The 27,594-nt window shown below is 40.1% G+C and overlaps 3 protein-coding genes across 6 annotated transcripts; 2 read left to right on the plus strand and 1 right to left on the minus strand.

Annotated features, from left to right (window-relative positions):
• On the plus strand, positions 1–9,454 carry itih2 (inter-alpha-trypsin inhibitor heavy chain 2). The gene is made up of 21 exons (XM_003448111.5): positions 1–220; positions 726–758; positions 1,044–1,082; positions 2,141–2,313; positions 2,388–2,492; positions 2,575–2,737; positions 2,808–2,915; positions 3,423–3,551; positions 3,642–3,758; positions 3,902–4,070; positions 4,158–4,283; positions 4,920–5,101; positions 5,417–5,602; positions 5,827–5,966; positions 6,216–6,388; positions 6,579–6,722; positions 6,832–6,945; positions 7,562–7,751; positions 7,831–8,003; positions 8,961–9,072; positions 9,174–9,454. The coding sequence occupies exons 1-21, from the start codon at positions 95–97 to the stop codon at positions 9,319–9,321; spliced, it is 2,850 nt and encodes a 949-aa protein (XP_003448159.2). The 5' UTR covers positions 1–94; the 3' UTR covers positions 9,322–9,454.
• kin (Kin17 DNA and RNA binding protein) lies at positions 9,264–17,954 on the minus strand. Of its 3 annotated transcripts, XM_005475858.4 has the most exons (13): positions 17,678–17,954; positions 17,491–17,585; positions 17,360–17,403; positions 17,144–17,266; positions 14,206–14,390; positions 14,074–14,122; positions 13,951–14,002; positions 13,734–13,866; positions 13,521–13,649; positions 13,328–13,427; positions 13,125–13,225; positions 11,644–11,684; positions 9,264–9,772 (listed from the first exon to the last, which is right to left on the minus strand). In XM_005475858.4, exons 1-13 carry the CDS (start codon positions 17,789–17,791, stop codon positions 9,709–9,711), a joined length of 1,230 nt encoding a protein of 409 aa, XP_005475915.1. In that variant the 5' UTR covers positions 17,792–17,954; the 3' UTR covers positions 9,264–9,708. The 3 variants fall into 3 exon arrangements, with proteins under 3 accessions (XP_005475915.1, XP_005475916.1, XP_025755117.1); XM_005475859.4 differs by lacking the exon at positions 11,644–11,684 and having other exon boundaries at positions 17,678–17,953; XM_025899332.1 differs by lacking the exon at positions 9,264–9,772 and having other exon boundaries at positions 11,644–11,755; positions 17,678–17,953.
• A 717-nt stretch (positions 17,955–18,671) lies between these two features.
• Positions 18,672–23,108, plus strand: atp5f1c (ATP synthase F1 subunit gamma). Of its 2 annotated transcripts, XM_003448072.5 has the most exons (9): positions 18,672–18,798; positions 19,329–19,363; positions 20,102–20,233; positions 20,320–20,527; positions 20,863–21,006; positions 21,090–21,154; positions 21,233–21,388; positions 22,361–22,457; positions 22,974–23,108. In XM_003448072.5, exons 1-9 carry the CDS (start codon positions 18,758–18,760, stop codon positions 22,975–22,977), a joined length of 882 nt encoding a protein of 293 aa, XP_003448120.1. In that variant the 5' UTR covers positions 18,672–18,757; the 3' UTR covers positions 22,978–23,108. The 2 variants fall into 2 exon arrangements, with proteins under 2 accessions (XP_003448120.1, XP_005475914.1); XM_005475857.4 differs by lacking the exon at positions 22,974–23,108 and having other exon boundaries at positions 22,361–22,462.
• The last annotated feature ends 4,486 nt before the right edge of the window (positions 23,109–27,594 follow it).

Below are 27,594 nucleotides of genomic sequence, written 5' to 3' on the forward strand. Positions count from 1 at the left end.
TTAACCTTCGGTCTTGAGCTGTGCTCCCCTGCAGGACTCTCTCTCTCCCTCTCCCACTGCTTTGTTTTGTATTGTGTGTTTTCCGTGTGAGGATATGTGCACACGAGCCCACAGACCTAGAAACATGAGGCGTCTTCAGGTGTTGCTTCTGGGGCTCCTGCTCCTCCATCAGGGCTGCTGCTTTGAGTTTGTGATAGACGGGGAATGGGAGGACGAGATGGTGAGTTGGAAAAGTAAAATAAACAGATATATATATATATATATATATATACATATATATTCGAACTTAAGCTTAAGTAAAACTGTGTTGGTAGTCTTGGCCTCATAGTGGAGACACAACTTTTTTACACCTATAATTTCAAGTGAATTTTATGTTTTCATGGGTGTTACAAGAGAGCCACGTGTGTTCCATGTAACAGCCAGTCTGCATAAAATATGTAAGATTAAATCTAAATGACTGCCTTGAAGGTTGACCTGCAACATGTCCCAATACAACAAATTACAAGCAGCTATTCCCTGAAATTCGTGCTTATTGTTACACTATCAAGAAAGATTCTTGCATGTTTATGTTTATTATGGCTAAAACAAAAACAAACTAAAAGAAATCTTAAAATTAGAGGGAAATCAGAGTTTTTTGACCCCTGAAATCAGTCTAAATGACATTAAATGACTAGAAAACATGTCGAAAGATGTTTTATTTACTTTCATTTTCTTTGTTCCGCTAGTCACAGACGCAGGATCATCGGGAGAGACATAAGGTGAGAGCATCTTTTCGAAAGTCGGACTTTTATTTTACCTGCACACTGAATAAAGAGTCTTGAAACGTGGATTTGCTTTTCTCATTGGTGTTGCAACGCTTGTATTCAGCAATCCATGGAATTCACATATTGATTCTGCAAAAATAAACAAAAGCTCAGCAAACAAAGCCACTCTGATCCAGTTTTAAATTCTACATCTGCTCAAATTTAATAACAGTTACTGATGCATAATCTCGCCTCAGAGAGCACATTAAGATAGTCTGATCGCTTCTGTGTGTATTTCAGAGAGCGATATTGACCAGTGAGGAGCAGGAAGACTTTGAGGTATGACCCTTCGCTTGTTGTTCAAGCAGTCTCTACTGTGACAGAGTTTAACCTTATCTGATAATCAATACGCTGTTGTTTGAAGAGATCCTCGTGACTGACAAGTTATTGACTTTGTTCAGTGTAAATCCTGCTCTGCTTCCCTTTGCTGTCCCTGTTTCTCTGCTTTAGAAGCCAAATTAGCAGAAACATTTTGTGAAGTCTGACAGATGATTGTTGTTTCATCTGGATTTTCTTTCTCTTTATATCATAAACAGCAGCAAAATACTTTAACAGGCAATAAATGATGTTAATGTCTCTCTACATGGGTGTTTCCAGGATTTGTGAAGGCATGGGGGCTGGGGTTTGGGAGGGGGGCAATAACTAGTCATGTGTGCCTATGGGAAATAATATATTACATCAGAAAACAATACATCATGAAAAACTAGCTTAATTTAACACCATCCGAGCCATTATCTAGTATTTAGTAGAGTTTTCAGACCCTTTAGTTAATTAAAACTGTAATACTGCAGTACTTTCAAAATAATATGCATTATATTAATGAATGGTGTAGCTTTGTACAATAATCACAGTAATGTTGAAAGGGGCTTGTTTATTTATCATATATATATGATGGAAGACTGTTTTTACGGTGTTTTTAGGGAGCAGACACCCCATGGTTTAGACACACCCCTGCCTTTGAGCAAGTTATTTAAAAATAGGCAAAAAGCATTAAGATCAAATCCAATGAACATTAAGGAAATATCTGATACCTTTGGGTCTTAAAGTAGACACTTAGGGATCAAATTTTACCCAAATACCTTTTATTAATAAAGAGAACTTTATTAAAGGCACTGTACTTGATTTATGTTGCTACAGAATGCAATGAGTTTGTGGTTTAAAGTATATAATATCAGAGAAAGACCTCTTATGAAAACTTGAATGTAGTAAAAATTTGTGAACAAATGAAAACAAAGTTAAAAATTAAGTTTTATCCTGATCAGAAAAGATAAACATCTCTATGAAATGTCCGGGAAATTTCAAAATCTCGTTCAGATATTCCTTCATTGTCTGCACAGGCCATCCGTGGAGATGACATCACTGTCAGGAGCTACAAAGTGGAAAGCCGCATCACGTCACGCTTTTCCCACACCATCGTCAGGAGCTCTGTGGTCAATTCAGGCTCCAATCCCCAGAGCATCGCCTTCAACGTCCAGATCCCAAAACGAGCTTTCATCACCAACTTCACCATGTGAGCCCAGATTCACTCAGTGCAAGCAATCCAGTGAAAGGGGCAGATATAACTGAACCTTATATTTCCTGCAGGAATGTGAATGGGATAACGTTTGTGGGCTCAGTGAAGGAGAAGACGGTGGCCAGGAACCTGTATGCTCAGGCCAGAGCGAGAAACAAGGCAGCCGCCATCATCAGGTGCAGGAGCAGAACAGCCTCTCGGTTTCAACTCCTTTGTGCAGCTTGTCAGTTAAACTCTTCTGTTTTTTCTGCTTCACAGGACTAATTCCCAGGACATGGAAACCTTTAAAACAGAGGTCCATGTGCCCTCGGGCAGCAATATTGAATTTGAGCTGCACTACCAGGAGATGATGCACAGGAAGCTGAATCTCTATGAGCATACGCTGCACCTGCAGCCAGGGAGGCTGGTGCCACAGCTCCAGGTGAGAAGGTCACAAATAATGTGGACGTGCACTTCATCTGGCGATCATTTCTAATGCCGTGACATTTCAGGTGGACGTGTACATCTTTGAGCCGAAAGGAATTGCGACAGTAAAGGCATCAAACACCTTTGGAGCGCAGTTTGCAGATCTAATTAAAGTAACGTCCACCAAAGACAAGGTAACACCAGAAATATGCGTTTATGTGTAAAATATAAACCTTTACAATATAATCAGATTAGCTGTTTGGTTGTTATTATAACATTATTTTGTGTTCCTATTGTAATTATCAGTTTCTTAGTATCTTAACTTCTTCCTCTTTTTTGAATTTAAATAAACATCCATGAGATCGAAATAACCCATGAGTACAGTGCCATATAGCTGAAAACATTTGTTTTACTTTTAATATATTAATTTATTTTTGATCTCACGGCAAACTTTCATGGAACCGTTTTTGTTAGATAGCTATAAAAGTTATCCTAAAAATGTATATTTTATATATCATTTTAACTGACAAATGTGATCCTGGCCAATAAAAACAGTTTTTCTTTTCTCACTTGTATCAAATGAAGAACTAAAAATAAAAAAACACTACAGGACTATATATACAGACCTTCCTCCGGCCTCACTTACTAAGTAATAAAAAAAACAAAAAAACTACTTTCCCTTTTTTTCTTCTTGTCCTCAGGCTCATATTGTGTTCAAGCCCACCGTACAGCAACAGAAGAAGTGTGAAAACTGCACAGAAAGCGCTGTAGAGGGTGTTATTACAGTTTTATATGATGTGAACAGAGACAGCAATGCTGGGGAACTGCAGGTATCACACACTGAACCTACAAGTATCATGTAAAACATGATTTTATTGATACAGTCGTTTAGAAATGACAATCTCTCTATATTCCCGCAGGTCTCAGATGGCCACTTTGTTTACTTCTTTGCTCCGTCCAACCTCTCCCCTCTTCCAAAAAACATTGTGTTCGTCATTGATGTCAGCGGGTCCATGTGGGGGGTCAAAATGAAGCAAGTAAGCGACAGTTGTTTACTCTTTGGTCAACATTTGGTGCACTTTGGCACTTCCTGCTCCATCTTAATCTTCCATCTTTTGTAAAACACTGCAGCCCAGTGGCGGTTTTTCAGAATACATTTAAACCCAAGCTTCTCTCACAGACGGTGCAGGCCATGAAAGCTATTTTGGACGACCTGACCATCGATGACAACTTCAGCATCATAGACTTTAACCATAATGTGCGCTGCTGGAGTGAGGAGCTTGTACCTGGCTCCTCCATTCAGATTGCAGATGCCAAGAGATACATTGAGAACATTAAACCCAATGGGGGTATGACACAATAATTATTATCCTATTATCAAAAGGAATGCTCGAATGACCATTCCCATGTTAATGTTTGGATTTTACTGACTGCAGGCACCAACATCAACGAGGCCCTACTGAGAGCTGTTCAGATGTTGGTGAAAGCGTCCAATCAAAAGGTCATTGACCCTCGCTCCGTCTCCATGATCATTCTTGTCTCTGATGGAGACCCCACTGTTGGTAAGACTGCCTGATTCAGCTAATTCTCATTAGCCATCTTGAACTTTTGGAGCCAGAAATGACCACACTTGGACAAAAGAATGGATCACTTTCAGCTAACACTAGCAAGATGAGTTAGCAAGCTATTAGTGCTAATAAGATTTTTAAAGCATCAGAAGATTTTCAAACCCCAAATTTGAAGGACAGACTTCTAGGATGATCTGTTGGTACCGCCACACAACAAACCATTCTACTGCACAGCAGCAACACAATAACAGTTAAAAGGCTCAGGTTAGTTGAGGTGAAGCTTTGCAGGCAGCTAGTAGCCTGTTTTGACTCAATTGTCACTCAAAGAGGTCATGCCACAAATGGAGCCATCCCCAAATGGCTATTTAAAGAACTGCAGTTTTTGCAAATTCTGCATTGGCTTCATTTTTCAGCCCTTAATGTGACCAAAGGCATATAAACTAGTCAGCCCTACTGCAGACAAGTTTGCATTTTCTCATCCAATATATGATATGTGGTTAAGAAGGAGTCATAGAAATACTGGTATAGTCTTTTAATACCAGGATTATAGGTGTTGGTGATTCTAAAGCCTTTAATGTGGAGTAGAAGAAGTAGTTTTAGATGGAAACAGCTGATCCAAGTTTTCTGCAGGTGAGATCAAGCTCAGTGCAATCCAGAAGAATGTAAAGCGAGTGATGAGGGAGGAGTTTTCGCTCTTCTCACTCGGCATCGGCTTCGATGTGGACTATGATTTCCTGCAACGTATTGCAACGGAGAACAGGGGCATGGCTCAGAGGATCTACGCCAACCATGATGCAGCAGAGCAGCTACGGGTACAGCAAGGAAACACAACAAAAACCATCCAACTCTGCATCACTTACATTCTTCCTCCAAATTTCTAATTTCCTAAAGTCCAAAGCATTCCTTTACGTCAAGCATCTAATCTTTAGGCATCATACTCCCACTCACTGGTAAACTATTTTCTGGGACTCAGTTTGGTAATGGAAAGTTGTGCCAATCACAGTACAAATAAAGAACAGATTTTTCCTGTAAGATAAAATCTACCTTTTTTGTTGGATGCAGCAAATGATGACCCGTTTAACCATCAAAACTGTCGGTTATCACCTCCTTTTCTTCTCTCTCCACAGGCATTTTATAGCCAGGTTTCCTCTCCCCTGTTGAGGAAAATCACTGTTCAATTCCAAGAGGACTCAGTTGCAGAAGTCACCCAGAATCACTTTGATAAATTTTTCAGTGGCTCCGAGCTGGTGGTGGCTGGGAAGGTGCTGCCGTCTGAGAGCAACACGCTGACCAGCTTCACCATGGGGTCTGCTGTAAGTGCAACACACCCAGTCATACACCTAACATGCTTATATCCCCATTCAGTAATCCACGAATAAGTAAATCATAAATCTATAGGGCTCTGTGGTTAAAAGAAAATTTTTTATCCAAACTCTAAAAATGTTTTCATTCAAACTCTAAAAAATAGCCCGAGTAGTAGGGACATGAAGGAATGAAGCCTTACTACCAGTATCCTGTGGTACATTTCGTCCTGCAGGCACGCCTGGACATCATTTTGGAGACAGACGCCGACACCACAGAGCTGGACGCAGAGCTGGCCAAGCAGCAGCACTCCTTCACTGGCTTTGCCCGCCAGATGTGGGCTTACCTTACCATTAAACAGCTGATCGGTGAAAGGTGAGGGCTGATCAGTTGCTTCATTTCTTTATACGTAGGAGACATATCTGGTTGATCATTATTGCCAAATCTAAGCTTAACATGGAAATATCATTTGGAATATAACACCAAGTAATGTCAATGGCCCTCTAATACAAGCAGAGTCAAACCCCTGAAAGAAAACACGATTTCTATATAAATATCCTTGAAGACAACAGCAAATTTGTGGAATTGTCAGTATTTGACAGCTGAGGTGTGGCTCCCCTCCAGGTCTCTGGCTACAACAGCTGTCAAAAAGAGGAAGATCACCCAGCGGATCATGACTCTGGCTGTGGAGCATCAGTTTGTCACTCCGTTCACCGCTCTGCTAGTGGAGAGTGGGGATGCCACGGAGAGGTTGCTGGCTGACTCTCCAAAGGACCCTAAACATGGCTGCTGCTCAGGTGCATGGCAAACGGCAGCATGACACTAAACAAAACAGGTGCTACACGGCTGAGGAAGATGAGGAAGGGAAAGGATCCTAAAGCATTTAAAGCACATGTAGAATAAAAGGGCACAAAATGGGATCATACATATATGAATGAAATGCTGTACATGCAAAATATAATACTTTATTCTCTCACATATTTACAGGAGGATCAAGTGGTCTGCCTCCTGTGAGGCAGACCCTTGTTTACCAGCCTCCACCCTGGGTCCACACCCCAACCCCAACACCCACAACGGTTGAGGTTTTGGAAGGTCCAAAGGAGTTCATTGTGCCCCAGCAGGTTAACCTAGGTAATACAGGCTGTACACACACTTACTGAGCATCATGAGTACCTTTCCAGCTGCAGTGTTCCCTGTGAACACAACACAGTGAGTAACCAGCTCAGTGCATCTCTTCCAGTGGATAATGACCCTCACTTCATCATCCATCTGCCCAGAAGTAACATGGACATCTGCTTCAACATTGACTCCAAACCTGGTCATATTCTTAACCTGCTTTCTGACAGTGGAACAGGTAGTAAATGTTCAAAGAAATATGTTTTGGTGTTTTGTTTTTCATGACTATATCTACAGTTTACTACTGCAAACAACCATGACGACTTCTCTAAGTAATTTGCAGATCATAAGCTGTATAGAAAAGATTGAAGTAGCCAAAATGATATTGCTTGGTTGGACTTCCACCTTAATGCCGAAAGTGTAGCATTTTAGCAGTCACCATCTTGGTTTTCTGAAACTAGACAACACATGTGAGGACCCAGAGAACAAGAGGACACTAACCACTCTCTAGTAGCCATTATAATTTACAAACAACAGCATACCGCAATAGGCTAAATAAGATAAAGCCCTAGACTCATTAGGAAAATGCTTTCTGAGGAATTAAAAGGAAGAGGAAAGGTAATTTTGTCAGAGGCTTCCTCACAATCTGACTAATTTTTGTAACCAGAAAAGTCACCCCCTTCTGGTCATTAGAAAAAAAATGAATAAAGCACTCCATCTTTTATGTACAGTTTATGTTGCAGACCTGAAGTGAATTTTAATTTATTCAATCTTTAGTCTATTAAATTCCAAATTTAAGTGAATATTATGTGACACAATAGTTCATAGATTAACCTCCCTCTCCTGTCCTTAAGGTGTAACTGTGAATGGTCAGTTAATTGGCTCTAAGAAAGTGAACAAACGCACCTACTTTGGCACCATCGGCATCTACTACCAGCCGGACGGCATCAGTGTGATTGTCAGTACTGATGGAATCACCATGACTGATGGCAGAAACAACCACTCCTTCACCTGGGGGTCTACAGCTGAAATAAGACAGGATGGGTAGCTGACTTACCTTTAATCACAGTTTCTACCTTGCTGTCAGGTCTTTTTGGCTAAAGATGTTTTGTTTCTATTTCAGGATAAGGATTTCCATTGTAAAGAATTCTAATGTCATCATCACAATAAATAATAGTACCCAGGTGATGGTGTTGCTTCACCGTGTGTGGAAGAAACACCCTGTTAATGTTGACTTTCTTGGGATTTACATTCCCAATGAGAACCAGTATTCACCTCTAGTCCACGGACTCATAGGTAAGTCTAGGTGGTGTGACACACACAGTATCCTCACAGTAATCAAACATTAATGTTGTCAAAATTGTTATGTTTAATAGAGAAGTAAAGCATGGCAGTGTTATAAGATATGAATCAAGGAGCTAACAATGGCCCAGAGGTAAGATAATAAAAACAGCATGGTCCCATGATCGAGCCTTGAGGAACCCCATGCAAAAGTGGAACAGAGGAAGATGTAATTATGGATATAAATATTGAGGTGTTTACCATACAATACAAAGTACAAAGAAGACCACTGAAGTTCAGTAAGCACAATTAAGACTGCTCAATTAAAAATCAGAGTCATGATTCTTTTCATGATTCATGAAAAAGTGACATCCCAGTTATTTAACTACTTTTAAAACATCATGGATTTTGTTTGTTCAAAGTATTATTTGTGGTTGTTAGACTCAAACCAGGCAATTTTTTTTCTAGTATTCAATCGTGGTGAGCTTATATAAATTATAGCTTTAGTATCCTGTACTTAGCTGACAGGAGTTTTACCCATTGTGGTTTTCTCCTGGTGTGGTCTATCTGCTTCAAGATTCAAGATGCTTCTCTGCACACGCAAATGGTTATTTTATTTATCGTTGCCTTTTTAGCTTGAAGCAGTCTGGCCATTCTCCTCTAACTCAATGAATTTTTCTCCCAGAGAACTGGGTGACCATTCTCTGTAAACCCTAGAAATAGCTCTCTGGGAAAATCCCATCAGATTAGCAGTTTCTGAAATACTTAGACCAACCCATCTGGCACCAACTGCAAAACTTAATCACATAAGGCCAATACTCTTGGCCTTACGAGATGCAATAGTGCAAATGCATTTGAAGCAGAACTTTTCTTGCTCTCATATTGTCTTTTTGTGTTAATTCAGCTCATGATTGAGCTTACAGTATACTAAATATCAAAGATAGAGTTTAAGCTAAAAATGTGGTCCCACAGGGCAGTTTTCCAGTGAGCCTGAGGTCAGCTTATACGACATCCACAAAGGAGCTGACCCTCTAAAGAAGGAGGCCACTATGGAAGTGAAGGGCAACAAGCTGCTTGTCACCAGGTATGTCTTGAGCCACAAAAAAACAAAAACAATAATAAAAAAAAATGTTAATAAGAAACCTTCTTGTTAAAACTTTACATTCTTATTTTTGTGTGTGTCAGGGGCTGGCAGAAGGACTACAGGCGTGATAAGAAGCGCGGCTCCAACGTCTACTGCTGGTTCATTCACAACAGTGGGAAGGGCTTCATTGATGGCCACTACTCACAATACATTGTTCCAAATCTAAGCAGCTTCCTCCACATGCCCTGAGAAGCCAGATCCACATTAAATTACCCTGTCCTACTATTAATCCCCAGGGATCAGTAGAGAAAATTAGAACCATTTAAAAAGGAGTCATATGAGTGAAGGGGAATATCTTTTTTTCCATTGCTGTGCAACTAAATTTATTAATCTTATTTTCCACAGGACACCAGAAGTAACTTTTGTCAAATTTATTTTGAGAAAATATACATCTGAAAGGTCAAAACTGACACGAATACTAAATAAAAACAAACAAAAACAAACTGCTCAAAGTTCTTCTGATTTGTTCAAGCAGGTGAATTATGGGACATACACAAGAGATTTCCAGGGAATTAACTCTGACACAGTAGAGTCCTTCAGCTAAAAAGCTACCCGAGGTTTAAACAGCAAGTATGCTTATTCAGGCCAGTTTTGAGAAATCCTCGTAGGCAATGTCCACTCTCTTTCCTTTCTGAGGACCCTGAGGACGAAGAAGAAAAGACATTTGAATGGCTATAGCAGAACAGAAGAGAACTTGGACAATACCTAAAACAAACCCAAAATATTAATCCTGAAAATAGGGAGCAATAAGCCTGACTAACTATGTTTTTCTTTCAATATACAGGGAGTGCAGAATTATTAGGCAAATGAGTATTTTGTCCACATCATCCTCTTCATGCATGTTGTCTTACTCCAAGCTGTATAGGCTCGAAAGCCTACTACCAATTAAGCATATTAGGTGATGTGCATCTCTGTAATGAGAAGGGGTGTGGTCTAATGGCAACAACACCCTATATCAGGTGTGCATAATTATTAGGCAACTTCCTTTCCTTTGGCAAAATGGGTCAAAAGAAGGACTTGACAGGCTCAGAAAAGTCAAAAATAGTGAGATATCTTGCAGGGGGATGCAGCAGTCTTAAAATTGCAAAGCTTCTGAAGCGTGATCATCGAACAATCAAGCGTTTCATTCAAAATAGTCAACAGGGTCGCAAGAAGCGTGTGGAAAAACCAAGGCGCAAAATAACTGCCCATGAACTGAGAAAAGTCAAGCGTGCAGCTGCCAAGATGCCACTTGCCACCAGTTTGGCCATATTTCAGAGCTGCAACATAACTGGAGTGCCCAAAAGCACAAGGTGTGCAATACTCAGAGACATGGCCAAGGTAAGAAAGGCTGAAAGACGACCACCACTGAACAAGACACACAAGCTGAAACGTCAAGACTGGGTCAAGAAATATCTCAAGACTGATTTTTCTAAGGTTTTATGGACTGATGAAATGAGAGTGAGTCTTGATGAGCCAGATGGATGGGCCCGTGGCTGGATTGGTAAAGGGCAGAGAGCTCCAGTCCGACTCAGACGCCAGCAAGGTGGAGGTGGAGTACTGGTTTGGGCTGGTATCATCAAAGATGAGCTTGTGGGTCTTTTCGGGTTGAGGATGGAGTCAAGCTCAACTCCCAGTCCTACTGCCAGTTTCTGGAAGACACCTTCTTCAAGCAGTGGTACAGGAAGAAGTCTGCATCCTTCAAGAAAAACATGATTTTCATGCAGGACAATGCTCCATCACACGCGTCCAAGTACTCCACAGCGTGGCTGGCAAGAAAGGGTATAAAAGAAGAAAAACTAATGACATGGCCTCCTTGTTCACCTGATCTGAACCCCATTGAGAACCTGTGGTCCATCATCAAATGTGAGATTTACAAGGAGGGAAAACAGTACACCTCTCTGAACAGTGTCTGGGAGGCTGTGGTTGCTGCTGCACGCAATGTTGATGGTGAACAGATCAAAACACTGACAGGATCCATGGATGGCAGGCTTTTGAGTGTCCTTGCAAAGAAAGGTGGCTATATTGGTCGCTGATTTGTTTTTGTTTTGTTTTTGAATGTCAGAAATGTATATTTGTGAATGTGGAGATGTTATATTGGTTTCACTGGTAAAAATAAATAATTGAAATGGGTATATATTTGTTTTTTGTTAAGTTGCCTAATAATTATGCACAGTAATAGTCACCTGCACACACAGATATCCCCCTAAAATAGCTAAAACTAAAAACAAACTAAAAACTACTTCCAAAAACATTCAGCTTTGATATTAATGAGTTTTTTGGGTTCATTGAGAACATGGTTGTTCAATAATAAGATTATTCCTCAAAAATACAACTTGCCTAATAATTCTGCACTCCCTGTATAATGAATACTGTCAAATTAGATTATTTCTAAACTGTTTGACACACAGGGAAGCCTTAAATTATTTAGCTGTTTTTTTTTAAGCTTACAAATGTTACAGTTAATTCAAATTTCTTTCTTGTTAGAAAAGATAGAAGACAATAAACAAGGAATTGATAACAAAGCCATACATCACATGAGATGACAAATCTTTAACATCTCTGGGGTATATCTAGGGTTGAGCATATGAATTGTAGTTACTAGATCGAAGTAGTTTGGAACAACAGCTGAAAGTCAATCCAACTGTGTGATACAGAGAAAAGTAATGAGAATGAAGTTTGTCATCAGTGATAAAGCATAATGCACTCTGATATACAGGGTTCTGATTAAGTGTTGATGGGGTAGCATGCCAATACAGAATGTCTACATAGGAACGGACAGAGACAAAGACTAATTGCACAAAACTTTTTATAGAATATGAAAACTTAATTTATGGTTACTGCACTGGTTGTTTCATGTGCCAACTGAAATAAATAAAATAACAAAAACCATTAGAGTGATTAAAAGTTTTAATATCAGGTAAGTTTGAATTAAAAGAGTGTTAGCTAGAAGTTATCAAAGGCAGACATGTCAAAGGTGGAGCCTTAGACGTATTAAATTCGGCAAAGAAATTGATATTTTAGTATTATTCCCTCCATAAGCTTCAACTGGTTCAAAACACTGCAACCCACATTACTACCAGAACTCCCTCCTAGCAACATATCACCCCTTTTCTTCAGGAACTTCAATGGCTCCCTCTGAAATTCCAAAAATATACAAGCTTCTTCTGCTCACCTTCAAGGCCCTTGATAACCTTGCTCCTCCTTACCTTTCTGTCAGAAAGGTAAGGAGGAGCAAGCACTACCTCTTCTGCCCGCTCACTTCAATCTTCTTCTATCCAACTTGTTGTGCCTTCCTTCCACCTCACCACCATGGGAAGCAGAGCTTTCAGCTGCTCTGCTCCCAGGCTGTGGGACTCTCTATCCCCAGATACAAGAAAGATTGGTTCTCTCCCCCAGTTTAAATCTCAACTCAAAATCGATCTGTTCAAATCTGCATATTCACTGTGAACCTATTGTTTGCTTATTTTACCTTGTGTTTTTTGTTTTTATTGTTCTTCATTTTGTCATTGTTCTATTATGTGTTTTAGTCTATTGTTAAGTGTCCTTGGGTGTATTGAAAAGCACTTTTAAATAAAATGTATTATTATCATTATTATTATTATTATTATTATTATTATTATTATTATTATTATTATTAATAAAATATTTATTTATAATGAATAGCAATAACCCAAGAACAGAACCCTGGGGCACCCCATTTTTAATGGTTTAAACACTATTTAATTCAGTGCCATCAGAAATTATTGCTTATTAATAAGAGAATTCTGCTATTTAAAAAATAAATTATTTAAGCAATTTGTTGTGCACAAAAGCTCTTCTTAGCTTCATAAACATAAGCACTCATTGTTTATGGAATATCATTGGAATCTGTACTAATGACTGAACAAACAAAGCAATGTGAAGACTTTTGACTACAGAAGTACATTAATTTTTGCAGACAATAAAACTATGTTTTAACATCACAGGGACTTCCTTTAGATAATTAAAAGCTGAAAGGTCAAAATACTTACAGAGTCAAGAGTGAGTGCAGCGCTGAAATTTTTTTCATCAATGCCATCTAGCAGGGCCTCCACATCTCTGTAAGGACCGTTCAGGATCAAAACTCGTTTACCTGCAGCAAGTTTGAGAACAGGTTTACTACCAGAACAATTAAACATTTCAAGAACGTTTTTCTCTGTGATTTATACAGCTTAAAGGGTTTGGTTTGGTTTACCTGGGGCAGGTATAACTGTCTCTAAGTGATTCTGGTCCAATTTCAGTTTGTCTCCAGAGTCGATCATTTTTACCACTGCAGTGTATTTGTCTCGTACCTCCTATGAATGAAAAGGATCCGCAGATGTAAGCACCACAGGCCTTTAAAGTTTACACACTGCAACCCAAACTTAAATCTAAAGAAAATACTTCACCATGATGACAGCCTTCTTCTTGTGGTATTTCTCCCCCAGTCTTTTGGTGATTACTTTTACTATGATATTGGGCTGCAGCCAGTAATCAGTTTTGACTGGCTGCTGCTGTTGCTGCTTCTTCTTCTCCATCTGTGCAAAAAGGAATCACATACCTGATCAATGAACCCGGCTGCAGTTAACCGAAGACAATGCAAACACAATAAGAATCACAACCTCTATGATCTCCTCCAAAGCTGATTTCTTCTTCTTTTCTCCTCCTCTGGAGTCTGAGCTGGAGTCTTTCCTTTTTACTGAGGTCGAAGACGAAGATGATGCTGCTTTAAGCGCACTAGCACCCAGAACCGAACTAAAGGAGGACAGGAGCACTCAGTTAGAGGCTGAAAGGCTGAAGCATTTTACATTAATGTATCTTACACAGAGACCTCTGTACCTTGATTTGGAGGGGCCGGCGACAGAAGAACAGGCACCCAAGTTGAAAGCAACTGCAAGACAGAAATAAGTAAGGGTGAGGGGAAAAAACAAATGTATTAAGAAAATAAGAAAAAACACAAACCTTTTTCTTCCTCACTCTCACGTTTGAGCTCTGTGTAGACTGGAGCTTCCTGTAGAATAAAACCATGTTGATTATAAAGAGCTGAACCAGCAAATACAGTACGAGGTTTGGGTCTGCCCTGTTGGTACTCACATCTGTGTCCTTGCCTTCGCGGCCTTTGCGGACCTGCTCCTCGATCATTCTGGCACTCCTCTCCTCGTCGTCAAGCTCCTGTTTCTTCTTCCTCGCCTGCTCCTCTTGGCGGCGGATAGTCTCCGGGTCACGGTCGATGTACTGGATGTACCAGCCTTTGGGGGTCTCATCAACTTTGCAAAAACCTGTTGATGATTTCAAACAAGGTTAAAGTACCATTATATTCCTTTGCATTAACTGCAAAAAGGTTACATCTAGATGACAGACCTGTCAATTTACCAGTCAGTGATTTTTAATGCCTCATCAATCTACATATACATAATGGACATCAATTTCCAATTCAATTCAATTGTGTATTTATATAGCACAAAATCACAACAGCAGTTTTCTCAAGGCGCTTTATACTGTAAAGACCCTACAATAATACAAAGAAAAGAGTTTTTCAGATTTTTCACTCCTTAAAAATTGTCAATTTTTATTGCCCAAGCTGTGGAAGCAGGTGGTTTGATGAAAGGTACTTCCGGTGCCGTCTCGGATGGCAGCCTGTCTAGCATGCTCTCTACAGCTGAAAATTACTTTCCCCTTTCTTTCTTTTCCTCTTATTTATTTCTTTTTGTCTACTTAGTTAGTTTTTTAGTTTATACTTCTTGTGTTGTCGAGAAATTTTTCATTTATATTACTTCGTTAGAGTTATTTGATACTATGTCTTGCACTATCCTACTACTGTATATTACTGTATACTACTATTCTTATTGTATATATTGTATATCTTATTTATCTGTTCCTCTGTCTCTCCTGCTGCTTTGAGCATGTACATGACAAAAGAATTTCCCTCGGGATAAATAAAGTTATTCTTATTCTTAAAAATACAGACTCTAAGAGAAAACTACTCATTACTGATTTCACCACAGCTGAATCTTCTTCCTCTCCCTTTAAGGGTTGCCACAGCAGATCATCTACCTCCATTTCACCTTATCCCTAGCATCCTCCTCTGCATGTCTTCCTTGATTAATTTTTTCCTCTTGCTTGTCAGCTCCATCTCTAACATCCTTTGTCTAGTACAGGGGTCTGCAACCTTTAAGACCCAAAGAGCCATTTGGACCCGGTTTCCACGCAAAAGAAAACACTGGGAGCCACAAATACTTTCTGACATCTAAAATGAAGATAACACTGTATATATTGTGTTTTACCTTTGCGCTTTGTGTGAACATCTAAGGTGTGTTGCTTATGAAATCCATGAAGTGCTACAGAGAAAATTACATTTTATTTATGTAATTAACACATTTTGAACTCTTAAAGAAATATAACAAAAGGAAAGACACCCAGCTGAACTAAAATGATCCATGTAGCAAACAAAAACTGTTGTCAGCCGCCACCCTTATATCGCCTTTGGGCTTTTGGAGCCTTGACCTGACTTTTAAAAAATAATTGGTAAAAAAGCTCTATGCTGCTGAAAAATGAAAAATAGATATTTGCAAAATTCTGCCTAAATATGTATTTTACCTGGTTAATGCGTGTGGCGGGGCGTGGTCTGCAGCGCCACTGCAGGGGAGGCGGACGCACCTGAGCGGCACCCGCAATCACGCCTCGCCGCCTTAACGTCCGCGCTATCTGTGCTGTTGTGGGTATATGCCAGGCTGTGAGCTGAAAAGCTACAGCCGGCTGTATGCGTACAGCAACCGTGTGTGAAAAGTGCTCAATAAAGAGATGCTGAAAAGCATGCTCATGGAAACATCGTCGGGTCTGCCGTGGTATGTTTACAATGGGACTTCTGCTCCTGAACCTCTGCGCACAGCGTCTGCAAATCGGGGCTATACGAAGTCACGTACGAAGTCACTTTTATCTTTACGCAGGACTGTAAGCTGTCATCTGTGAGGCGTGAGCGGTGTTTGTTTTTAACATAGTTCACGGTGGAGCTGCTAACATAATGTGGATCCGAAGACCCATAATTGGCCTACCTGGGGTTGAAAGTCTCGAAAAATGCATGGCGTTTCGGCGGGTATACTGGCTTCCGCGAGTGTGACTCTTATTTTGAGCGATGAAAAAATAATAGAATATAATTTTATTTTTATATTTCAATATCACAATAATCTTCCAATTTAGAACTACAAGTTTAAAAGAACTAACATAAATAAAATACACTTCAGCTAAATACTTCTAATTTATTTTCTCAAACCACGCGGAGCCGCACTATAAGGACTAAAGAGCCGCATGCAGCTCCGGAGCCGCAGGTTGCCGACCCCTGGTCTAGTACATCCACTGCCCCTCCTGTGCACATGTCCAAACCATCCCAGCATTGCCACTCTAACTTTGCCCCCAAACTGCTCAACCTGAGCCATCCCTCTGATACACTCAGTTATAATCCTGTCCCTCACGGTCACTCAGAATTAAAATCTTAACATCTTCAGTTCTGCCACCTCCAGCTCTCTGGCAGGCCTCACTCCATTTGGTAAACCTTCTCTTTCACTCTTGCTGTGTTCCTTCTATCACAAATCATCTTTGACACTCATCTGCACCCTGCCTACAATGTCTTCTTCACCTTACCTGTGCTCTGTCTGTAGCTGTGGCTTTCAACTCGTCTATCTTTGCTACTTCTGCAACTTCCCCTTGTTACCAGCATTTCAGTTAAAAGAAACACCATCAGCAGCCTGTGGTTGTCCAATCAACGAGCCCAACACACTTTTTTGTGAACTGGTCATTTAAATATGTTCTTATAGAATAAAGCACTGCATACATGATTGATTAGATGTGGTTTGTAGTTGAAAGTGAAGCTGCTCAATATATAAACACCCACCTAATTTCACCCTGCTTAAAACTATTCACAAAAACATCTAGGCTGTGATCAAAACACAAGAGTGCATTTCCACAGGCCATAATTATTCTTTTCTTTTCGTAGGTTTCAGACCACCGTGTAGAGCAGTGTTTCACACCAGCTTACCCTCTCTGCCAAGCCACTTGGTGAAGTCGGTCAGAGTCTCCCACTGCGTGGAGTTCATATGGATGTGCTCCCGGTGACTGATGTACTCATTGTAGACGATGTTGTTGTGTACTCGCTTGGTCCCTAGATGAGAAAGGAGCAAAAAACATTCTTATAACTGACTATCGACAGCTGCTGCTGCAGAAACATCTGGATGACTAGCAAACCCCATCTCACCAAATCGTCTTCTGAGCAGCTCCAGGAAGTCACTTCTGAATTCACTGGGAGAAAAGCAACAAGAATAAAGGCTTATGATCTTTTTCATTAAATCACAAACATGACGGAAGAAGAAACATGACGTAACTCACTCTGAGAAGTAGTCCATGAACTTGGTGGGGTTCTCCGAGGCCAGCAGTAGCTGCCTCTGGTGGGACTCGGACATGCAGTGACACTTAAATCCGTTCTGTCACCATCAAAAACACAGTTTAGAGTTTAAAATCATTTAGAAGTACAACGAATACACCAAAAAAAAGACCCATTTAATGAACACCTTACCTCGTCCCTGCATTGTTTCTGACACATCTGGCAATACCATCTCAACTTCTGTAGACCTTTGGCTTTTATTCGGTTGCTTATCGCTTTGGGTGAAAGAAAATCTGCTTTTCCCATTATGACTAGTTACCTTTAACACGAAACACTTTATAAAATGATAAAAAATAAATAAATCTATGTTTCTTTCCTCGAAACGCTGCTCAAACGAGCGCTCGCTGCTAGGATAAACAGTTTCCGCGTGTGCTTCTACGTCATACCCTCGCGAATAAACGAAAAAACTCGCGATACTCTTGCTGTGCGTTTGCGCTCCTCATAAAGTTTGTGTTTTCTGGAATTTCGTGTACATAACGTTCCGGAAAACACATTCACAAAATGTTTTAACTGTTTTAACATTTAACTAATGTTTCTGCGTTTTATTTAATTGTGCTACAAGAAAAAAACGATTAAAAGATGATTTAAAAGTTTTTTCTTTTGCTAAATAAGAAGAAAAACTCGAAACAAACCAACAAAAAAAAAAAAGAAAAAAGATGTTGCTAGCTAATATGATAAAATCTTAATTATAGCCCAAGCAAATATTTTGTGGAATTCAATATTTTTCAGTAATTTATTTTTATTTAAACTACATGTAAAAGATAAGTTACAAAAGGAAGATGTATGTCTGGCTGCTAGCATGAGAAGTTTTTATTTACGCACAAGTAAAAAAATGTATGCGTATGCAACATTGGAACAGGTGAATCTTCAGGAGTACTCCATTAATGGTAAGAATTTTGAAAGTAAGCCGAGAATTTTTTAAATTTTTTTTTTTCTTGGGAAAAAGAGCAGAAGTCTTTTCAGCTGGTAAAAGGGAACATTTACATTCCGTAAGAGACTGTATTGTAAAAAGTAGATGTTAAATAGCGTAAACACAGGCTGGATAAATTACTGCGACAATGTACAATAATTGATTTAACTTTTGGAAAAATGTCGAAGGATGGAATAGATTAGCTTTATCTTAACGAGTGTCCGTGAAGGCATCAATTCGTCCATTTTGCCTTTGACTTGCGCCTGCGCAGTCCTGCGTGTCTGACCTTCATAGGACTAACCATGTTCGCCAGGAACAGCGCTTTGGTGTTCTCCCCACAATGGTAAAGTGAATAATTTTCATATACTTTCTCCGCTGCCTTAAACGCAGTATTTTATAAGTTTACTTTAAGTAGATATGCAGCGGGACTGAGTGTGTGACGTGTAGACTGCACCGTTTGCAGTTATTGAATACAAGGGCGCGCTACCGTGCAGGCCGCGGCTAATGAATGACAGCGCTGCCATTGGACACGTTCAGCCGGCTAGCCGTTAATGCTAACTGAGCTGACATTGTTCAATATAAGCGGCAAAAGTGAAATATTATCAGTGCCCCTGGGCGATTTATTTTACTGCATTATCTAACACAACACAGCACAGGAACAGCTAGAGTTAACTGCCACAGCTTTCTCTGTGTAGTTAGCCACCAAGCTAAAGGATGAGGGCTCTTCTGCAGGGTTAGCAAACAGCTAAATCTATATCAAAGGTACGTTTAACATGAGTCCGTGCTCTAAACTGATGTTTTTGCTGTTTAGGATGTATTTAGATATTGATGAAGCTTGTCGGTTAAGCTCACATACACCCTTTCTGTTCACAGGGGGCAGGTCAGGAACATGGCTACCTTGAAGGACAGTAAGTACTTTGTATACTACTCCTCTGATAGAAACATAACACATCTCGGATACAAAATCTGAATGGTCTCACACAAAATCTTTAATATTCTCTTTAACAAAGCTGCAAACATTTACTGGGTGTCACTTGATACCAGAACAAAGCATGATATAATTTTTTATTTTTTTTTATTAAGCTAATGCAAAGGCTAGCAGGCAGTGTCGGGTTATCTCAGTCCATCAATTTCAGCCCTGATATCTTAGCATTTGGTTAACTGCTGATATGAAGTACCTGTGACACGAGCGTTAAATTCATTAGCAGTATATGTTATGTGTAATCAGTGTTTTTTAACTTTCCATAGCAAAATGAAAAAGGAATAGACAAGTTAAATTTAATTAATTGATGTTCATGAGAATATTACACAATTTCTAATTCAAACTGAATGTGAGTCTCTAATGGAGACATTTAACAACTGTTAAACCTAATTTGAACTTGTACTTGCATAGTACCTTTCTACCTTGAGCCATAGGTGCTGTGATGAGAACATCAGAAAGTAGTGAATAATGAAAGAGAAAAGGGGAAATAAAAAAAAAATAGACTAAGAGCTGCAAAAGTGAATTACAATTAATTTGCTGAATTTTGGTTTTGTGAATAATAGAATTAAGGTGATTTTGCAGGTTTGCCAGTAATAAAGGGATGGATACTTTGTTTCTTAGTGTGTGAAATGGCATTCAGTTGTCATTTCTTTTCTCCCTCTAGTCACCATTCGGTTGAAATCCATCAAAAACATCCAGAAAATCACAAAGTCCATGAAAATGGTCGCTGCTGCCAAGTATGCTCGTGCTGAGAGGCAGCTGAAACCAGCACGTGTCTATGGCACCGGTGCTCTGGGTATGTACATCTCACTGTCACGTTGACTGAAGCTTAATATTGATTCCAATTGAGCTGTTGATTGAAGGTTTTACTCCTTTCTTCAGCCCTGTATGAGAAGGCTGACATCAAAGCCACGGAGGAGAAAGCCGCCAAGCACGTGATTATTGGTGTGACTTCGGACCGTGGGCTCTGTGGCGCCATCCACTCCGGTGTGGCAAAGACCATCAAGAGTGAGATCGCCAACCTGACTGGCGCTGGCAAGGAGGTGATGGTGATCAATGTGGGAGACAAGCTGAAGGCTCTGCTGCACAGGTGTGTGTGACCTTGATATTTTAATGTGTTAGTTCATGCATTAAAACTCAAAGGTCACAGAAGCAGAACTGCAGCTCCAGTTTTCTGTGAAATGTAATTCTGTTTTTTTGCAGTGGAATCTGGCTTTAAGAAGGCTGCTTCTTTCCTCTGAGCTTTGACCCTTGTCACAGTTATGACACAAAGTTAATGTAAACCTTCAAACTCTGGATTGGAGGCGTGTCTCCTTCCATCCATACTGTAGGACAGCTTTGATGGCAAGCTCAAGCTGTAGACTGAGGATCTAGTCTAAGACTGATTACTGAGCTCTGATCATGACGACTATTGTTCTGCCTTAGAACTCATGGAAAACACATCATGTTGAACTGCAAGGATGTTGGCCGCAAGCCCCCCACCTTTGGTGACGCTTCAGTTATTGCCGCCGAGCTCCTCAACTCCGGATACGAGTTTGACCAGGGCTCTGTCATCTTCAATAGATTCAGGTACAAACAGGCTTTGAGGTTTCACTGTTTTCCTTCTGTTTTATTATCCAGATCAAAGCTAACTGACCCTCCCTGTCATGCAGGTCTGTTATCTCCTACAAGACGGACCAGAAGCCCATTTATTCCATAGACACAGTTGCTAACTCAGGTAGCACCAGTTGTTTTGTTAAATCAGTTTAACACAGAGCCATCAGAGATGTTGATCATCTCTCTTCTCCCTCAACAGAGAACATGGGCATCTATGATGACATTGATGCTGATGTGTTAAGGAACTACCAGGAGTTCTCTCTGGTCAACATCATCTACCTGGCCCTGAGGGAGTCGTCCACCAGCGAGCAGAGCGCCAGGATGACTGCTATGGACAGCGCCAGCAACAACGCCTGTAAGAATCTGAACTTCCTGCCAAACGTGCAGTCTTTTATTTTTTTCTTCTAGAAGTCAGAGTGGTGCTGATACTGTTTCTCATTTTAAAAGATGTACTGATGTTAGAATATTTCTTTAACAGTTATCATCCAACAGCTATGTCGCCTTTGGAAACAACATCTAAATATATAAGCAGTAGCTAGCATAGCAGCTAATATGAGATGTTTCTTAACACTGTCATGAGAAAGCTTAAGTGTTTAAAGACCGATAAGGTGGTCATAGCAGTTTATGGAAAGTTACTTATAGCATAAGTGCTGAGTATTTCTGGGTTTAGCATTTCAAATGGGTTTAATTCAAATTAACTTAAAATTATTGGGAAATAGCCTTCATTTACAGTATAACACCAGCATTATCTATAGATGCAAGTAATTAAAGATGCATAACAAAAAGGAACCCAAATAAAATGACAAATTACATATGCAGTAAGGTGAGGTTCGAAGGGAAATTCTAGTACAGAGCCCAAGTTTAACTTTAGGTTACCAGAAAAATCACAGAAACTAAAAATGGTTCATCCAAGCTCAAGCAGGTTTGAGGGACTTCCTTGGTTGCTCTTCCAGTTTCAGCCTTCTAACGAGGGCACTTTTAGGTCTTTAGAGTCATGTCATTACTAAAGGAGTTGTTTTTGTCAAATCAAGCAAGTTGAAGGACACCTCTTGGATCTTGGTAGACATTGAAATGTACAAATGTAACAGAATCCAAAGTCATGATGACTGGGTTTTTAGCAGTGGTGGCTGCCAGTGTTTCTTCTTTAAAATGCTGTTAAAGGCTTCAAACAATGACAAATGGAAAACAAGCTGAGAGGAGTAGGAGGAGATGGGTTTCTGTAACCGTAACGTGTTATGATTTAGTTTGTGCTGAGTCATGCTTTTAATTCTTCCACCATAAAGATTTAAATTTGACCGTGACTGATTTTTCTCTCCCTTCGCTTCAGCTGAGATGATTGACAAGCTGACCCTCACCTTCAACCGTACCAGACAGGCTGTCATCACCAAGGAGCTCATTGAGATCATCTCTGGAGCCGCTGCTTTGTAAGTTTTAACCACGTCTTCAATTTTCTCTCCCACTTTTCTATCTTCCTCCATCCATTTACAATTTTTCCTGTGACTCACCCCTTCATTATGATCCTCATTCACTCTAACTTCCCTTCGCTCTTAACTTTCTGACCTCAGAAACCCCTTTTTTTTTTTCTCTCCTCCCAAAAGATTCTCACTTAGCTATGCATGTCTTTAAATTCCCAAAAGCTGTCAGATTCTTTCATGACTAATTCTCCTCTCCGACCTAATCTACTCCTCCTCAACCTCTGCTGAACTCAGGAACTGAGGCTGGTCTTAACAGAGGAGGTAACAGTGGTAGACTGTAATGTAAAGAGCCCCACTGGACTAGTGTAATGAAAACTAGCTGTGGAAGGGTCCTAAGTTCTAGTAAAATAGACTAGAAATTTGACCAAGTAGCTTTCAGAGGTGTGGATTTTATTTTTATTTTTATTTATTTATTTTTTTTAAATGTTTGAAACTTGTTCCTAACCTTTCGTTTTCTTTTTGCAGATAAACTGGTGGGATCTTCATTTCCATTATCTCTTCAAAGTACTTCAGACATGTTATTGTCAAGAGTCTAATGAACATTTGCGCTTGTATTTGTAAAATATATGGAGAAAATAAAGCTCTTAACACAGAACGTCACCCTTTCATCACTTCCTGTATCTGTTTTTCCTCCAAATAAACTCTGATAGATGAGATGAATGTCGACGCGACACTCCAGTGAGATTTATTAAGTGGTTTTATAATGGCTTTGCTGTTTTGATGGAAATGCATTTGCTCAGTGGCTCCAGCTTGGCGTGCTTGTAATTCTTGAGATATTTCTGTACGAGTATGCATTTGACCTCAATGCTTCTCTTATACCTTATCGGTATCATCCATGATACGCTATATTGTCAAAAATCATTTACATGGAAACGGGTGTATAAAAAGCAAGCAGCTAGGCATGCAGACTACCACTAAACATTCCACAGTCAATTGTTAGTGAAAAGTGGAAGCAACTCGGCCATGAAGTGGTAGGCCACATAAAGCAGGGTCAGTAGATGCCAAGGCGCATGGTGAACTCTGCGCACTAACTTTCTGCAGAAGCAATCGCTGAATCCCTCCAAACTTCATGTGGCAATCACATTAGCTCAGAAGAACAGAGCTTCATGGAATGGGTTTCAATGACTGAGTAGCTGCATCCAAGCCTTGCATCACCAAGCGCAATGAAAGCTGTTGGATGCTGCCTCTGGACTTGAGCAGTGCAGACATGTTCTAATGTTTTAGCATACCAAGACATTTTCGATATGTTCATGCTCCTAACTTTGTGGAAACAGGTTGGACCCTTTCTGTTCCAACATAACTGCAACAGTGCACAAAGCAGGTCCTTAAAGACATGTATGAGTGAGTTTAGTGTCGAAGAACTTGACTGGTCTGCACAGAGTCCAGACTTTAACCCGATAGAACACCTTTAGGCTGAATTGCAGTGGAGACTGTGACCCAGGACTTCTTCATCCAACATCACCGTCTGACCTCACAAATGTGCTTCTGGAAGAATGGTCAGAAATTCCCATAAACACTCTTAAACCTTCTGAAATACCTTCCCAGAAGAGTTGAAGCTGTTATAGCTTTAAATCATGAGCAGACATATTAAACCCTATCGATTAAGAATGGGATGTCAGTCATGTTCATAAGTGTGTGTGAAGACAGATGAGCGAGTTAGTGTCTGAAGAGTGTTTGAGGTGTTGAGTGGATTCATTCATTCCACACCCCCTTTTACAGTTTGGTGCTTTATGGGAACCAGGCTACGTTTAAACAGGTGTTACAACTGAGCTTTTATGAAACAAAGTAAATGTTAAAAATATATTTCAGCTCTCAAAGCTGCTGCTGTTGGTGGATCCAACTTTGAGCCCAGGTTTTTTGTGGTGCATTAGACATTAAACATTAGAAAGAGATGTAGTTACATGAAGTTTTTATGTCACAGTGACCACTGAGTGCCCAAGGACATTGCTACCAGATTCTTTGGTTCGTATGTGTTAGCTTCTGTGGACAAGGTGTCCTCAAGGGAATCCCGTGGATCCATCACTGGACTGATATGGAGAGCTTGGAGACGACTATCATCTTGCTAAGCACTTTTCTAGAGGTAGAAGAGGCTGTTGCCATCGGGGAGTGCCAAATCCTATGAGGGTTATGTGTTTGGTCTCCAGTGACACTGAGATAAAGTGACATTATTCAATTAATCTGTCAGTGCCTTTAATCTTGCAGTTGATCAGTGAACATTACACAGTTTCTTTCTTCTTCTTCTTACATGGTCAATAGTGCAGACTTTGCACCAACTAATAAAGTCTACTTATTTCACACAGTGATTTTGTTTGGTGGGCACTCTCATTTAAATAATCTCAACAAACTAACAAAAGTATAAACGACACACAAATGTCCCCGACCTTCTTGTCATATGCATAGGTTATTGCTTAGATGGTCGTCAGCCTGTGGATAATCACAGTGTAAATTGGTGGCTTGCTGTTCCCTTTGAGACCACCAGGTTGTGCTCTTTGATCAGAAATGTGAGGTCTTCGAGCCCAACGCAACAACCTGCATTTAATTTTAAAGTAGTGCTTCTGTATGTGTAACAGCAAAATGACATGTAACACTTCTGGTTAGTTCTGCTTAATTAATCCACTGCATTCAGATTTAAACTGTGATGTGAGTCCAGCTGTGTAGGCTGGGTCTGCTGGTTTCTCATGTTAATGTGGGCTAAAGTTAGAGGGCAATAGCTTCTTCCAAATATAGACAGAAAACAGAAGACTCTTGTGGTTTGCATTTATTATTGTTTATGGTTCTGTGGATGCCTGCATCTGTGTGTGTGTGTGTGTGTGTGTGTGTGTGTGTGTGTGTGCTTATATGTCCTGCAGACCTTGTTTGTCTATTGTATTTGTGCTTGTTATTGTTTACTCCTGAGGGTAGCAGGGAGCGATTGCATCTGAACACTGAAATTACAGCGATGCCAGACTCTGATAATCGCAGTCAGAGAGCAGCAGCCTTCTCATCTCCCCCCCTCACCGCTGAGGCCCAGTACTCCAACATTACATGGACGTGGGTGACGGCGTGTGAGGGAACACTGGGAAGTTTTTTTTTTTTGTCAATTTAGACATTTTGAAGAGTCTTCCTGGCAAATGTGAGAGTTTTGGATAATGGCTCGATAGTGAAAACAGAGCGGACTGTGTGTGTCTTTTAAAAAAGTAAAATAAAAAAAATTTGCATTGTTGAAAAGTCACTGCAGAAATAGGACGTCCACTATAAAGGGCTTACTGACAGAGATAGTGCACTGAGGTTTGTTTTCCTTTCCGGCAGCAAAGTGTGAATTCTGAGAAGCTATCTCTGCAGAAATAATTTTCTTTTCTGTCTTGATGATTGCAAGGAAGACAGTACATCTACCATAATGCAAGCCAAACACTGCGAGGTATTCGACATGATATCAGTCGTTTGAAGGCTTCAGTCAAAGTAAAAAGTAGGATGTCTTTAAGGTCTCAGTGCTGAGAATTCAAATGATGGAGAAAATGTGTGAAAGAATATTAACTTTAAATATATTACCTTATATGGACGACATGTCAAGCTGAAAAAAAATCTTTTTTTTTCTCATGTTTTAAAGTGTTATTTTTCCTTTCACACTATAAGTGTGAATGACCTATGAATTGCTGTCTATACGTGTGTTAATTTCTGGCACTCACTATCTCATTGTGGTCAAAAGAAAGCTAATGATTTAATTAAAATCTGACACGGTTCCTGTTTTTGATTTTATTTTTTTTTTCTTGGCTGCCAAATCGTCATTTATGCATTTTTTCATTTCATAAGATGATAACAATTGTAAGGCTTCTGTTACTTTAGCTCTGAGAATGTGGCCAAGCGTCGGGCTGTGGTGGCAGCGGCCATGTGTGGCCACTTGTTGGCTCAGTCCCTGTATTCAGTTTGTCATCTCCTACTTAGCTGGCTAATCTGTGTCTGATTTGTTCCCATTACTGCTGCGACAAGGTAACACGAGTAGACAGCAAAAATTCAGAATTTCCTAACTTGAAAATGTACCAGTGCCTCGGTTTTCGGTCCCTCCTTGACATGAGCCAGGCGGGATTTAGATAAGTTCAGGGTATTCTGTTGAAAATCCCTCACTACCACAGACTGTATATAAAAGATGACCATTGAACATTAGTTTATGAAGTCATGTTCTGGATTCTCAAGCTCAGCTTTTTGGCTTTGAAGCTCTGTTTAGTGACCGAAAGAATGATGTTGCAAATACAACAGGTAGTAATAAGTTTCCTTTGGAGCATGGCTGGGCTCTCCCTTAGAGATAGGGTGAGGAGCTTGGTCATTTGAGGGGGACTCAGACTAAAGCTGCTCCTCATTCATATCAACCTGTTCATATCAACCTGTACAGGTTCAGGCATCTGACTAGGACACCTCCTGGAGGCCTCCTAGGTAAGGTTTTTCAGTCATGTCCTGCCGGGAGGAGGATGCAGACCCCAGAAAGATTTTATCTCTCAGCTATGGAATGACTGGATTTTGCCCTGGATGGGAATGGCAAGAGGGAAGTCTGGGCTTTTCTGCTCAGGCAGCTGCCCAATAAGAGAAGGAAAATGGATAGATGGATGGATGGATGGTGTGTTGTATTAAATAAGATGTGAAAGTAGTGTTTGTATATTCTAAAAGTCTACAGGATTCCTGAACCTACTTCTCACTTGATTTATTTCCGAAGTAAATGAATCAAGTGTCTTCCTGTGCAATAAGTAGACCATGGACGTATCCGCCAAATCTAGAAATGAGCTTGGTCTTTTTTTTTCGTCTTTTTTTGCAAACAGATGAGTCGCCCCCTGCTGGACTTCAGAAAGAAGGCAAGAATCTACTCTTTCTAGATCTGGAGGATATGTCCATTGTCTATTTATTGCACAGGAAAACTAGGTGGACGCAGCTGTGGTAAGTACACCCAGTCAACACTGAATCACATTTTTTGTGTTTATTTTTTAGCTCAGGTCATTTTATCTGAACTTTTGAATATTATATGTATGACTTTCTTTTTTTGTGACAGTGACATATTTACAGTTCACAAGTGAAGAAAAGGTGATGCCCAAAACTGCAAAAGTAAGACCCAAGCTACGGC

This window comes from Oreochromis niloticus, linkage group LG17 (assembly GCF_001858045.2).
Source record: "Oreochromis niloticus isolate F11D_XX linkage group LG17, O_niloticus_UMD_NMBU, whole genome shotgun sequence".
NCBI lineage: Eukaryota > Metazoa > Chordata > Actinopteri > Cichliformes > Cichlidae > Oreochromis > Oreochromis niloticus.